The 14697-nt window shown below is 37.1% G+C and overlaps 2 protein-coding genes across 16 annotated transcripts in view; both read right to left on the reverse strand.

Moving 5' to 3' along the window:
* The window catches only part of LOC149690488 (uncharacterized), a 32098-nt gene extending 30850 nt beyond the window's left edge, over positions 1-1248 (reverse strand). Inside the window, exon 1 of the mRNA XM_089870043.1 lies at positions 1007-1248. The gene's annotated coding sequence lies outside the window, so the exon portion shown is untranslated. The remainder of the gene's footprint in view (positions 1-1006) is intronic.
* Positions 1249-1717: 469 nt separating this feature from the next.
* LOC149690489 (uncharacterized) overlaps positions 1718-14697 on the reverse strand; it is a 35591-nt gene continuing 22611 nt past the window's right edge. For 12 of the 15 annotated variants that reach the window (XM_089870013.1, XM_089870018.1, XM_089870021.1 and 9 more), the window contains 16 exons: positions 13748-14432; positions 12758-12809; positions 12499-12674; positions 11380-11721; positions 10446-10582; positions 10180-10266; positions 8389-8931; positions 7623-7976; positions 7298-7531; positions 6049-6211; positions 5801-5937; positions 5484-5614; positions 4964-5141; positions 3551-3667; positions 3290-3472; positions 1718-2574 (listed from right to left, as the gene is read on the reverse strand). In XM_089870013.1, the coding sequence (XP_089726139.1) occupies positions 2482-2574; positions 3290-3472; positions 3551-3667; positions 4964-5141; positions 5484-5614; positions 5801-5937; positions 6049-6211; positions 7298-7531; positions 7623-7976; positions 8389-8931; positions 10180-10266; positions 10446-10582; positions 11380-11721; positions 12499-12674; positions 12758-12809; positions 13748-14432 (3612 nt within the window). In that variant the 3' untranslated portion in view covers positions 1718-2481. The remainder of the gene's footprint in view (positions 2575-3289; positions 3473-3550; positions 3668-4963; positions 5142-5483; positions 5615-5800; positions 5938-6048; positions 6212-7297; positions 7532-7622; positions 7977-8388; positions 8932-10179; positions 10267-10445; positions 10583-11379; positions 11722-12498; positions 12675-12757; positions 12810-13747; positions 14433-14697) is intronic. The other 3 variants (XM_089870019.1, XM_089870014.1, XM_089870020.1) reach the window with 3 other exon arrangements.

The raw sequence follows: 14697 nt of genomic DNA on the forward strand, positions 1-14697 counted from the left end.
AACGGGCAGGGCTTACAAAAAAATGCAGTGCATGTGATTAAATCAGTGAGAAGCGACCACAGCCAAAATTGGGGAGGAAGCTCATTTTTAAACGCTTCCTGAAAAAGGATTATTATATTTTGTGGTCTGCCGAATCAGCTCTCTCTCTCTATACTATACTCTTTTGTCATTGAAGTTTGGGGATTTCTATTTAGGGTATTTGGGAAAAGCAGGATGTGGGGGACTGAGTTAGGGTAGGATGTTCAATCAATTGTTTTCAAGATTCTCTTAACAGGAAATGAGTTTAAATGCGTGAAGGGGCATTATGAATAGCTAGACAACAACGAACGAGCATTATAGTATTATGAAATGGAATGACATAGAAAAAATTCCTTGTATGTTTTCCGTTTGTTACTGATACATATTTATAGTTTGTGTTGTTTTACAAGAGGGGAAAGTATGCCTATTGTGTAGTCTAGGTTAAAAGCTACACATTCATTGTTTAAATGAATGTTTTGCTTCAAGTTTATGTCATCAAAACTAAATTAATATACAAAACTATATTGACATTGCATCAACTTATGTAAGAATGTCAAAACGTACTGTGACACTTGTGTTTGTTTAAACAATGTCGGCTGTGTAAATAACAGGATATTTTATATATTGTGGCAGTACGACTACTAAGAATACCATTGGTTATAAGATTATCTTTAAATTTCTTAATATAAACCCTTAAATTAATTAACTGTAAAACTTTATATTTAAATCTAACAACGTATTTATGATACAACATTCCAGAATTATGGTTAGGGATTATATTATGCAGCCTCTTTACTGTAAACGTGACTCAAAACGGTCATATAACACACGTGTTTTTATCTTTTTGTTATCGAAAGATCCAAAAATAACCCCAAAAACATAAAACCCCCGTTTAGCCCCAAGTTCCAGAGAGAACATGCATGGAACTCTAAGCCTTGGCCAAAAGATGTAGAAAACTAGTAAGGAAGATTCAAAATTTCAAACTTACTCTTCTCCAGTTAATTTATACGAAATAAGGGATGTAAAAAGAACTTGTAAAGGTACTCTTCATTTCACGAAACAAAAAAGGGTCGCGTTAACTCTTATCACGACATTACAAACGTCATTCTAGGTTCACAAACACAACCGTGACCTAATAAAACTAGCATCTAAAATTAATTCCGTCAACTTCAAAGGCGCGAGAAGCCGCGAACCGGCGACCCTTACCCGTAAGCTTCCTTCCCCGGCGTATTCCCTACAAGCAGGGAGTCAGGGACTGGCGCCAAAAATAAAAAAACAAAAAAGTAAAAAAATAACGGTTTTTTCATGGAGATTGTGCTGACATCTAGCGGGAAAAATACCAGTTAAAGGGACTGTAAAGAGGTCGGCGGACCGTTGAATTTCTTTTTTTAAAAAAACTCACCCGACCCATCCTCCCCTCTCTTGTGATTGGTTGTGATCCGCCCTGCTTCGGCGTTTCCCCTATACTTTCCCGCGAGAGTCTGAGACCCCCGCTGCTTTTGCTAGAAGGAAAGACTTTCGTTTTGCTCACCCCCCCCCCCCGGGATTGTGACGTCAATAACGAAGTTTTCAAAAAATATTTCCTACGGTCCGCCGACTTTTTTAGAGTCCCTTTAAATACGAAAATATAAAACAAGAGGAGAAAGCCGTAATACATGTTTCACTCCCGTCAAAACACTCATCTAATTAAGCACACAAATTCACAATATCAGACATAGTCTTTATTGCACAACATATTTGATCTTAAATGTAGTAGCCATGATGATAAAATACTACAAAATGTCTCATGAAAAATAAAACACTTTTTTGTCAGTGTCAGGTACAGGTGTTTGACCACTATTGTCAAAAATCTAACCCACAGAGGTATCAGTGGTCCGAAAAAAGAATTTAATCATTAAATAATCTTAATTATCGTTATTAAAGAACAAATTCTGTACCTAGAAATGGCGGGTGAATGAAAATAGGTTATGGTAGAGAGGATGGAAAGGGATTGACAAGGAAACGCAAAAAAGTCCGTAATTGGCAGCCAAAAATTAACGTCATATTCATGAATAATGGGTGGGGATTGGGGGAAAACTCATAAAAAAATCTTAATTCATTGATTGTTACAGATTTTAAATCAAATAAAAACTTAATCTGTAAACAAACAAACAAACATAGTAGGGACCTATAAAATTTAAATATTAGCCGACTAATCTTACTAACAGTAAAAATTAACGGAAAGAAAATTAAAAACTAAACAACCTGAGTTTCTCTGAACTTAAAATTTTCTCAAAACGCTCTTTTACGCTCCTTTTGGTCATTTTTTTTTCTCTTGTAAATAGGCTATACAATATATATAAGAGTATGTACACAAATAAAGGAGATAATATATTACAGTTAAGTCTAAATAGAAAAAAAAACAAAAGTCCCAATTTTGTTAGTTACTCATTTGTCTATAAAACGAAAAAAGTCTCTCAAGTCTCAATTCATCCATTTGCGACAATTGATGGCCCCGCACAAACATTGTATTTTGTGTTGGTCATCTTCAACTTCGAATTTGTAATCATACGTTAACTGTTTCAATGAGAAACGTAATTTAGGTGCAATGAAAACAAATTGAAATTTGCAACAAATAAAATTGCGTTTTTTGCAATGTTAGAAACACGAGGGGTCGGACGTTCGGCATTTTAGTGTACGGGATTTTGAGATTTCAAGATTTTGACAAAGATTTTAAAATTTCGGGATTTTAAAGGAGATTTTCAGATTTTGAACGCGATTTTCAGATTTCGAAGAAGATTTCGGGATTTTGTTCAGGATTTTCAGATTTTGAAGGAGATTTCGGGCTTTGGAACAAGATTTTCAGATTTTGAAGGAGATTTTCAGATTTCGAGGAGATTTTCGGATTTCGAGGAGATTTTCGGATTTCGAGGAGATTTTCTGATTTTGATATTTTAGGATGAGATTTCGGGATTTTACGTTAAGATTTCGGGATTTCTAGATTTTAATGTGAGATTTCGGGATTTTAGGTGAAGATTTCGGGATTTTCAGATTTTAAAATAGGGATTTCGGGATTTTCAGATTTTAAGGTAGGGATTTTGGGATTTCTAGATTTTGACGTGAGATTTTAAAATTTTCAGATTTTGACGTGAGATTTTAAGATTTTTAGATTTTGACGTGAGATTTCGGGATTTCGAGATTTTCGAGAGAGATTTTAAACAGATTTCAAACGAAGTGTACGGGATTTTGACAAACGTCCGACCCCTCGTAGAAACATCAAAAATATAATTACCTCTTCTCCTCTGGTAATTCTTCTATTAGCGATAATCAAAATTTTATTTTCACGATCTATTTGAACAACTTCCGCGACGCAATTCGGATTGCAGCAATGGTTCATGTACCGAGCTAAACCACCGCAAAGTGTGGCGTCAATAACTCGATTTTCGTCCAATCGGAACATGTAAACTCCCCGATTCTTTATTCATTTTATAGAAACATTTTAGCAACCACCAAAAAACAACAACTTTGGGGTCTAAATGGAAAGAATACTAACTTGGGTCTCGTAAATTAATTCGTTCCTTTCAGCAATTTCATTTCTGATTAATTGGCCAATATATTCAATGACCATAGTATGTTTTTCAATATCCCTATTTGCATAGAGTCCAAGACCCTACAAAAATAATTAAGGTAAACCCTAAATAACGTGGAACACGACCAAAAGTGTTCTCAAAGCGAATTTTAGCTTTAAGCATTGCAAAAAAAAAAAAAAAACAGCTATTTCACCGTAATATCTATAATTTTAGGCCAAAAATAGGTCTACTAAAGGTAGAACTTTTCAAGTAGCACAATAAACACCTATTTCACCGCAAAAGCTGCTATTTTAGGCCAAAAATAGGTATATTAAAGGAAGAACTTTCAACTAGCGCGTTAAACACCTATTTCACCGTAAAAACTGTTACTTTAGGCCAAAAATAGGTCTACTAAGGGTAGAACTTTTCAAGTAGCACAATAAACACCTATTTCACCGTAATAGCTATAATTTTAGGCCAAAAATAGGTCTACTAAAGGAAGAACTTTTCAAGTAGCACAATAAACACCTATTTCACCGTAATAGCTATAATTTTAGGCCAAAAATAGGTCTACTAAAGGTAGAACTTTTCAAGTAGCACAATAAACACCTATTTCACCGCAAAAGCTGCTATTTTAGGCCAAAAATAGGTATATTAAAGGAAGAACTTTCAACTAGCGCGTTAAACACCTATTTCACCGTAAAAACTGTTACTTTAGGCCAAAAATAGGTCTACTAAAGGTAGAACTTTTCAAGTAGCACAATAAACACCTATTTCACCGTAATAGCTATAATTTTAGGCCAAAAATAGGTCTACTAAAGGAAGAACTTTTCAAGTAGCACAATAAACACCTATTTCACCGTAATAGCTATAATTTTAGGCCAAAAATAGGTCTACTAAAGGAAGAACTTTTCAAGTAGCACAATAAACACCTATTTCACCGTAATAGCTATAATTTTAGGCCAAAAATAGGTCTACTAAAGGTAGAACTTTTAAGTAGCACAATAAACACCTATTTCACCGCAAAAACTGTAATTTTAGCCCAAAAATAGGTCTACCATAGGTAGATTCAGATTGTTTCAACTAGCGCATTAAACACCTATTACACCGTAAAAACTGTCTACTGGAAGAAATTTTCAACTATCGCATTAAACACCTATTTCACCGCAAAAACTGTAATTTTAGGCCAAAAATTGGTCTACTCGAAGAACTTATCAACTATCGCATTAAACACCTATTTCACCGCAAAAACTGTAATTTTAGGCCAAAATAGGTCTAGTTTGAACTAGCACAATAAACACCAAAGCGCCTAAGCTACGTTTCCCAGCGAGATTGTATTACCATAGAGAAAGGAAGGTGTTACCTTCCTTTCTCTATGGTATTACACGTGACATTACCTGTATTTGAGATCTGGCTAAGTAAACGTTATTCCTCCATTCAGTTTTCATTTTGCGATATTGAGAAGACTTGGAATGTACGAATTGTTTGGTGTAAGGGGAGCTGACCTCGTTACCCGCTAAGGTGTTGTGCATAGAGAAACGAGAAGTAGTATTTCTCGTATGAAGGGTGTGAGGTCTACAAAAAACAACAACAACAAGAACAAGAACCAAACGGGTCAGTCAATCAAAATTAAATCTTCTCCCATATAATTAGCGTAGCTTATTCCTGATCAGCGCCACCTACCCATAGCGGCGACTTTGAGAACTACTATAAGCGGCAAGCCAATCAGATGTCGCTAAAATCTGGTGACGTCACTGACTGGTAAGACCCCGGGGCCGAGAGTGCCCGTCAGTGACGTCACCAGAATTTAGCGACATCTGATTGGCTTGCCGCTTACAGTAGTTCTCAAAGTCGCCGCTATGGGTTGGTGGCGCTGATCAGGAATAAGCCTGGCTAATTCGTTAAGAGAGCGCTAACCTCTTAAAATGCGTTCTAAGTTTGGGTTCGGATCGAGCGCAGCCTGTCGGATTGATAGCCAGAGGCAGTTCCAACAAAGGGGATCGTCCGTATTTAAAGTTATAATTGCTTAAGGTATCGACTCCCGGTAGCTAATGATAGAATGATATTTGGATTTTTATTATTATTAACAAAATATAATATTCATTTTTTTTTTCTTTCATTTCGTGAAATTATAATATTATACACATTTTTTTTATTAATTAATTAATTAATTGATATATAAATATACTGTATAATTAATTATTTAAAGCAGAATTTAAGGCCTTTTTCCTTACAGATTCTAATATTCTTAAAATAGCCGGTTCCGTGATTCCGAGTAAATCGTCACCCGTAATAAAATTAGGGAAAACTTTGATCGTATTCGCTTCTTTTCTCATTTTTTCAATTGGTTCTAAGATTTTTAACCATACATCTATAAATATAAATATAAAAGAGATTTTAATTAATTAAAAACCCCGGCCGCCGCCACTTTCAATTAAAATTATATTAATATTAATATTAAAGTGAAATTAGTCCGCATTACCTTTTGGCGTCTTTCCTTTTAAGGTTATTTCGTCGCAGCCTTTACCTTTCACTGTAACGTGAAATTCAGGTCTACCCTCAACATCGTGAATACTACAAACGTACTGACTTCGTTGGCTCAAACTATTCATACTCCAATACATACGTATTACTTTATATCCAACCTTCGTAGACAAAATGACGGTAAGATCAATTTTTTTTCCGGAAATAATAGGCGCAAATAACATAAAAGGGGTTCATACAACTCTTGGAAAACAGTTCCCCCGAGTTTTCCCCATAATTCCCCGAGTGTCCTATGTTTTCCCATAATTCCCCGAGTGTCCTATGTTTTTCCCGTATTTCCCCGAGTGTCCTATGTTTTTTCCCCATATAATTCCCCCGAGTTTTCCACGTTTTTTCCCCATATAATTCCCTGACTGTCCTATGTTTTTCCCGTATATCCCTGAGTGTCCTATGTTTTTCCCGTATATCCCTGAGTGTCCTATGTTTTTCCCATATTTCCCCGAGTGTCCTACGTTTTTCCCTTATATCCCTGAGTGTCCTACGTTTTTCCCGTATTTTCCTGAGTGTCCTATGTTTTTCCCGTATTTCCCTGAGTGTCCTATGTTTTTCCCATATTTCCCCGAGTGTCCTACGTTTTTCCCATATTTCCCCGAGTGTCCTACGTTTTTCCCATATTTCCCCGAGTGTCCTACGTTTTTCCCATATTTCCCCGAGTGTCCTATGTTTTTCCCATATTTCCCCGAGTGTCCTATGTTTTTCCCATATTTCCCCGAGTGTCCTATGTTTTTCCCGTATTTCCCCGAGTGTCCTATGTTTTTCCCGTATTTCCCCGAGTGTCCTATGTTTTTCCCGTATTTCCCCGAGTGTCCTATGTTTTTCCCGTATTTCCCCGAGTGTCCTATGTTTTTCCCGTATTTCCCCGAGTGTCCTACGTTTTTCCCATATTTCCCCGAGTGTCCTACGTTTTTCCCATATTTCCCCGAGTGTCTTATGTTTTTCCCATATTTCCCAGAGTGTCCTACGTTCTTCCCATATTTCCCCGAGTGTCCTATGTTCTTCCCATATTTCCCCGAGTGTCCTATGTTTTTCCCATATTTCCCCGAGTGTCCTACGTTTTTCCCATATTTCCCTGAGTTTTCCACGTTTTTCCCATATAATTCCCTGAGTTTTCCACGTTTCTTCCCATATATATAGAATCCTACCAGTTTTGTATGAACCCTGAACATAAAAATCTGCCAAGTACTCACGGGATAGATGCAGTTTGGTGTATGGAACGCTTGCAACTGATGCGGTAGAAGTTGGCCAATATTGAGAAAAAGAAGACTACCAATTCGAAGCAAATTTTGTTCACCCTTTTGAATCATGCTGGCGATTTGCTTATGTTCATCCCGATTAATATACACTCTTCTTAACACGGCTAAAGAATCTAATTCGTTGTCTCGATTTTCTAAACGATTCGCGTGTTGCGCGCAAAGCATGGTCTGAAAATATCCCCCAAGAACAGTTTCCGCATCCATTAAAAATCACCGTCACCGAAATGATTGATGTACAGTGCGAAATTTCAAAACCTACCTTATCTTTAAAGAAGCAACATTTATCTTTAACGGCGCAAGGAAAATGATAAATGATGGGACACCTAATTCTGAAACATTTTAAAGAAGCTCCAACTTGATGGCACTTATGGCAATGTAGAGATAGAGATCTCTTGCAAGCCAAATCGACGTTAATTAACGCTCCATTCACAGTTTCATAAACTTCCGCCGACCATAATGCGCAATTTAAATGAATCCATTTATCTACATCCATATTTAATAATCTGGCTGCTCCGTTTGTTTCACCATCTCCGACATTATTACATAAGACGCATTTTCTAACATCTTGCAATGATTTATCAGGTACAAGACAAACGCACATGTTCCGCGAAACCTACACGTTTAAATTGTGGTCACATATTTGAAACCTTTCATCAAGTTCTATGATCAAACAACTAGCCTTATTCCTGATCAGCGCCACCTACCCATAGCGGCGACTTTGAGAACTACTGTAATGGGTAAGCCAATCAGAAGTCGCTAAAATCTGGTGACGTCACTGACGGGCACTCTCGGGGTCTTACCAAAAATGACGTCACCAGATTTTAGCGACATCTGGTTGGCTTGCCGCTTATAGTAGTTCTCAAAGTCGCCGCTATGGGTAGGTGGCGCTGATCAGGAATAAGCCTGGCTAATTCAAAATATTCTGACTCTCGGACATTTTACAATTCCACGGAGCCCAGTTATAGGATAATACAGGACAGGTTCAAAAATATAGGAAGAATTCAACATAAGAAATATAACATTACCTCATCTGACGCATCATCCTTATCGGAAAGTCTAAACTTGGGCGAAAAAATTTTGATGGTCCAATACCGCCATTTTTGACCTTTCCACTGTTTCACTGATGGTTTTTCCGAATCAGACACCGCTCTCTTCTCAGCCTTTCTCTCAGTTTCATCTCCAATAACTTCAACATCGTCTTTCATGATTGGTGAAGCCGTTTCTTGGCTATCTCTCGTTTCATCTGGTTTCGTAACCACCCTAGCATCATCTGGTTTATCTACCTCCATAGCTTGAACTGGTGACGATGACGCCACTTTAGACGGTTGAGGTGTTGATACGGGTGTCGTTGATACATCCGCGGTTAAAGGTGAAAGCGAACCGAGTGTCGTTGAAGAATCTTTATCCTCATGAACCATAAGTTTATCTTTCGCTTCTTTGATACTTTTAACTTCGCTATCACACGTTTCATCATCATCGTCGTCGTCATCACCATCTTCCAATTTTTCTATTACTGGACTTGGTTGTTTGGAACAGTCGCTAGTATGACTTACAACAGCCGCGGCCTCCTTTTAAAAAGTAACATTCACGTATTGATTGATAAAAGGCACGCAAATTCAAAAGAAATCATCATACAATGTCAAATAAACCACTTAGTATATCCAAGAAGTGATATCTAGTATATTAGGGAGAAGGTATAAGATGCCTTTGTATTCGCGCGCCATAGTCCCAGTCCCCCCTTTCAAAATACAAGGGGGGACGTAAAAGGAGGCGCCGGGCTATTTCGCTACTCTCCTCGGTCGGAAAATATGACTGTAATTTCCGTCACTCGCGTCGTCGCGCTGACGTGAGTTTTCAAGAACCAATGAGATGCTGGTTGTAATTTAGAGACGGAGATTAACTCCGGACCTACGTTTGGACTGGAGATACATAGTTTACAGGCGTGGAGGATTCCTACCATTAACACCAGGAGACCAAGCGACTTAGAGTGTAAAATCGTCTGCTATTTTACACTCTAAGTTGCCAGGTCTCCTTGTGCAAATGGTATGAATCCTCCACGCCTGTAAACTATGTATAAAGCTGGAAATCTGGCGAATTTATACCTTCTCTCTGAGATACTGGATATAACTTCTTGGTATAACACAAATCAACACGATACATTATAAAATTAGTATTCACATAAAGCATCTCTTTATGGCTGCATTTTTGTGAATATCAATTTTGCTTAAATTAAAAAGACATCAGTGGGCTTTCGTAGAATTTAATTTAACTAGAATAAACCATATCATGAATTATTTCAATTAAGAATTAACTCATGTATTCATTAATCAACAACTCCGAGTCTCCGACAAACTTATCCCTCAACGTGACAAAAAATGTCCAGAGGATGTTTAAATTCATTTAAAGCCCACTGTTTTACTTAAATTTAACTTAAAACTAATAAAAATAATGTTAATTAGCATGCAATTAATACATTAGTATATTAGTAAACTCAAAAAAAAAAAAAAATACTGAAATGATTGAAATTAATTAAGAAATCAAAGGAAACATGGCGGCTATTTAATTTACTACATTGCTAATACTAATACTAATACTAAGATAAAAATAAAACTTAATTATCAATGATTAGGCCTAAATCTAAATAATTATAATTAAAATAAATAAATAAATAAATAAATAAACACATGCGCCACCAAGTGTGTTGTGTTAGGTGCGGTTAAAAATGAGAGAGAGAGAGAGAGAGAGAGAGAGAGAGAGAGAGAGAGAGGGAGGAGAGAGAGAGAGTTAAGGTCCATTAATACAATTACATTAAGTACCTTCTCTTCTGTCGTAGCCAATGCACGATGAGTTAAAGTAAACTGCATATAGCAATTGGTGCTACAAAATATAACTTCATCTTCATCCTTTAAGTAGGAATTTAAGAGAAAATTCCACTTTTTAGAAGATAGAAGGAAAGATCGAAGACTACAGAAATTTCTGTTTTTTGTTCTTTTTTTTTTTTTTTTTTTTTTTTTGGTTTGGTTTGGCATGCTTAGCTCAAATAATTAAAATTAAATTAAAAAAAAAAAAAAAAAAACATTACCATTTCCTCTTTGGGCAAATAGGGAAGTTCCGATACTTTTTTCCTAATTCCCGCACTAAGAACGACAATATCGCAATGGCAACAAAACTTTGGTTTTCCATTCAATAGATTGTGAATGTGAGCAGTTGGATCCTTAGCTGTTGTTTAACGAGAGAAAAACACAATTAAAAGATAATTAGATAAACACCATATAACATTTTATCAAACATCAAATCAACTTCCAGGGTTCATACAACTTTCGGAAAACAAATTGAAATTTCCCTGAGATTTATGGGAGGTTTTTCCCCATATACTTCCCTGAATTTTCCAGGTTTTTCCCGTATATGGAGTATCCTATGGAGCAAATGTTAACGAAGGGGGGGGGGGGGCAAATATGACTATTACATAATCAAAGGACATCATCGTGTCTCTAATATAACCAGAGTTATGAGCCTCCAAAGTATACTGTAATGTTAATCCTATGGAGGATGTGTTATATTGAACATTTTGCTTAATTAGCCTTATTCCTGATCAGCGCCACCTACCCATAGCGGCGACTTTGAGAACTACTGTAAGCGGCAAGCCAATCAGATGTCGCTAAAATCTGGTGACATCACTGACTGGCACTCTCGGGTCTTACCAAAAATGACGTCACCAGATTTTAGCGACATCTGATTGGCTTGCCGCTTACAGTAGTTCTCAAAGTCACCGCTATGGGTAGATGGCGCTGATCAGGAATAAGGCTAATTAGTCGACCCCTTTTTGACTCAAATTTCCCTGATTTCCCTGAATTTTACTAAAAATTATAAATTTCCATGAGTTTTCCCTGAGATTTTTGTCAACTATTTATTTCTCTGATTATTCCAGGTTTTCCCTGTTTTCCAGGTTTGTATGAACCCTGACTTCTACGTAGTCATAGTCGTAGTCGTGGTCGTCAAAATACGATAGAACTTACATTTTTTACTTAAGCTGGACTTTTGTCCGGGCGAGGTGACATTTCTTCCAACAATTTCGTAAGTCGATGGTGGAGGAATCTTCAAAATATCAGCCAATTTCCCCAGAACGCCTAAAATATCTTCGGAAGCGCTGGATGACAGGGTTAAAGTGACTGAAACATTGGCCGAATCTTTCAAAGGAATTGGAGGAGTTCCCATTCCCATAATTCGATTTTTAAGCATCATAATATCGGGTTTCTCATCCAGGACAGTATTCTCCTTATCTTTCTCCAAGTCATCGTACTCGAGTTTAAAGTCCGTACCAAAGATCTTTGATGGCAAAGCTGGGAAAAAAGGCACAACTAATGTTGAAAAATACATTAAACATAACACTGAACTGAATCCGTGTACAACATGATATTTCTATTATTATTAGGCCTGTGCGAGTACCCGATACCCGAAAACTTAATTTCTTAATACCCGAAATTATTCGAATATTTAAATTTTCCCGCTCATTACCCGTGACAAGGCTTAGGACAATCGGTTATTGGTTTGGCAAAGTTTCTTGAACTTAGAAGAACTTAAGTTTGAGTAAACTTTTCCACAATGCTCAGTATTATTCATTATTTCAATCCTCGCTAATAGCTTAAAGGTTTAATTCATAAACGTCGGACGCAACGCAATTTAGTACAGGCAAAGGCAGGGCGTCGTGCGCAAAAGGCACAACGGAAGTTTGCGCACGACGCCCTGCCTTTGCCTGTACTAAATTGCGTTGCGTCCGACGTTTATGAATTCCACCTTTAGCGTCTTATTTTTGTACTTTTCGCCATAATGGTATCCAAGTCTTTCATGACACTTATTTTTTTCACAAAAAAATGTATTTCATCCCGATAAGTACCCGATATGATTTTTTGCTACCCGAAAAGCACCCGACTAATGGTAGTTTAGCTAGGCCTAATTATTCGAGTACCCGTTAGAAATCCGGGTACCCGACCCGATACCCGATTGGAAGTTTTTTCAACTACCCGTACCCGACCCGAAACCCAAAATCACTACCCGCACAGGCCTAATTATTATCCTCAAACGAAAAGAAGAGTAACTTATGGACGATTACGTAAAGACAAGTGAAAGATAAGTACCTCTGATAGGAATGGGTGCCACTAATGGAATAACGGGAGAAATTGATTGTCTTCCGGTTTTCCTTGCATGGTTTCTATCATCGTCAATAAGCTTCAAAAATGTGAACGCGGATTGTTCCATGTTAATACATTCGGGAGATGAGGAAGAAATAATTGTGTCCGGACTGTCAGTATCCCTAAGATAATTAATAAACAACAAAACATGAAGAATTATATTAATAGTTCCAATTGAGGTTTCAAAGACTGTATAGTAACAAACCTCATTGGTCTAAATCCATCTAAGTAAGGCGGTGGAGTTGGCAAAGACACATCTTGTAAATGAGTCAATAGAATTACTTCTCGAAACTAATAACTGTTACGTTTCCTTAAAGGCTGATTTACATGGTTTCTAAAAATCTGCTTGTGCGTGAACTTTTTGCTAGTGACAGAGCTTGAGATTTTTTTATTTACGTTTTTACAGGCCCAAGCGCAAGCTTCAAGCATTTTGATTTACATGCTTTTAAAAATATATTTTAAGATATAACTTGAAATTGTTCAGATTTTTGTTAAGCCTATTGTTTCAAACTCTTCTTAAGCCTAATGTTTCAAACTCTTCTTAAGCCTAATGTTTCAAACTCTTCTTAAGCCTAATGTTTCAAAATTTTGCTAAGCCTAATGTTTCAAACTCTTCTTAAGCCTAATGTTTCAAAATTTTGCTAAGCCTAATGTTTCAAACTTTTCCTAAGCCTAATGTTTCAAACTTTTGCTAAGCCTAATGTTTCAAACTTTTGCTAAGCCTAATGTTTCAAACTTTTGCTAAGCCTAATGTTTCAAACTTTTGCTACGCCTAATTTTTCAAACTTTTGCTAAGCCTAATTTTTCAAACTTTTGCTAAGCCTAATTTTATAAATATGTGTTTGGCCTAATTATTCAAATATTTGTTTGATATTCATAACGTCAATTCGGTACATTTGCCATTTCAAAGAGGCCTAATATCCAGTTAAAATTTTGTCAAAATGATTAGAAACGGAAATTTCATTGATGGCGGTAGCTTTTTTTTGACGCTTGCTAGAAAAAAACCAAATTCGTTTTGGTTGCGGATTGAGCTTGTAAAAAACCAAACCAAGGAACAAGCGAAGCTACAAGCAGTCATGTAAATGGCCGAGCTTGAGCATGTGCAGAAAAGATTTAAAATATTTCAAGCAAAATCCTGTTTTTACGAGCTACAAGCGTGCATGTAAATGAGCCTTTAAGGATGATATAAACTTACCTTTAGCCTTACTAGGAAATTCCTGATTATAATAACCTCTGATTGGTGGTGGTGTCGGAGGTAAAGACGCGGGTGGAGTTGGGGGATTGCTTCCGAAAGGTTGGGTGGTATAAAAATCAACTTGAGAGGAAGGTCGCGACCGACCGTAAGTGCCTCTTAGACAAGTCTCTTTGGCATTAAGATCACCGGCACCAGGAACGGAACACACGTTAAAATTGGGTTTAATTCTAGGTTCAAGTACTCTGATGGGTGGCCAACTTCTTAATTGTTGCATTAAGTTTTCCATAAAGGCTTCGTGGCCATCATCCGCGACTTTTAAAGTCGCGGCAGCGGCGGCGGCTTTTTTATAGCGTTTCTTAGTGGGAGAACCACTTTCTTTAGCCGGGTCTTTTTTCTTTTTAACCCTTTTACGTTTGACTTTTTGATCTTCGGGAGGTGGAGGGGTGGGTTCTTTTTCTAGTTGGGCTCTCCTTACGTCTATTGAAGAGAGCTTGGTTGCAACTTTCGGCCTCGTCGCGGTCATGCAGTCAATGGTCAAGTCGCCGCTCAAAGTCAAGCACTTACCCAGATAACTCAATTTCTTGACTTTACCAGACTCGTCAAGTTTATCATCCTTTTTGTCACCTGACGAGGAAGGAATTGATATTCCTTCCTCGATTCTTTCGGTTAAGACAGAAGGAATGTCCTGAAGGAAAAAGAACAAGGACAAATCGCGTTAACGCTTAAAAAAGTCCGATATCCTCAAAGGTAATAACAATCCCACGCGTTGGTGTGTAAAATTACATGTCCCTGCTCATCGAGGGGCTAGCCACTTACGAAATATGGTGTACAAGCCTTAAGAAATATATTTCAATTTTTCGAGAAATATCGGAAATATTAGGAAATAATGAGAAATATCGGAAATATTGGGAAATAATGAGAAATATCGGAAATATTGGGAAATAATGAGA

Source organism: Phalangium opilio, unplaced genomic scaffold (genome assembly GCF_054372755.1).
Source record: "Phalangium opilio isolate 3A_F unplaced genomic scaffold, DU_Popi_V2 ptg000031l_1, whole genome shotgun sequence".
Classification (NCBI taxonomy): domain Eukaryota; kingdom Metazoa; phylum Arthropoda; class Arachnida; order Opiliones; family Phalangiidae; genus Phalangium; species Phalangium opilio.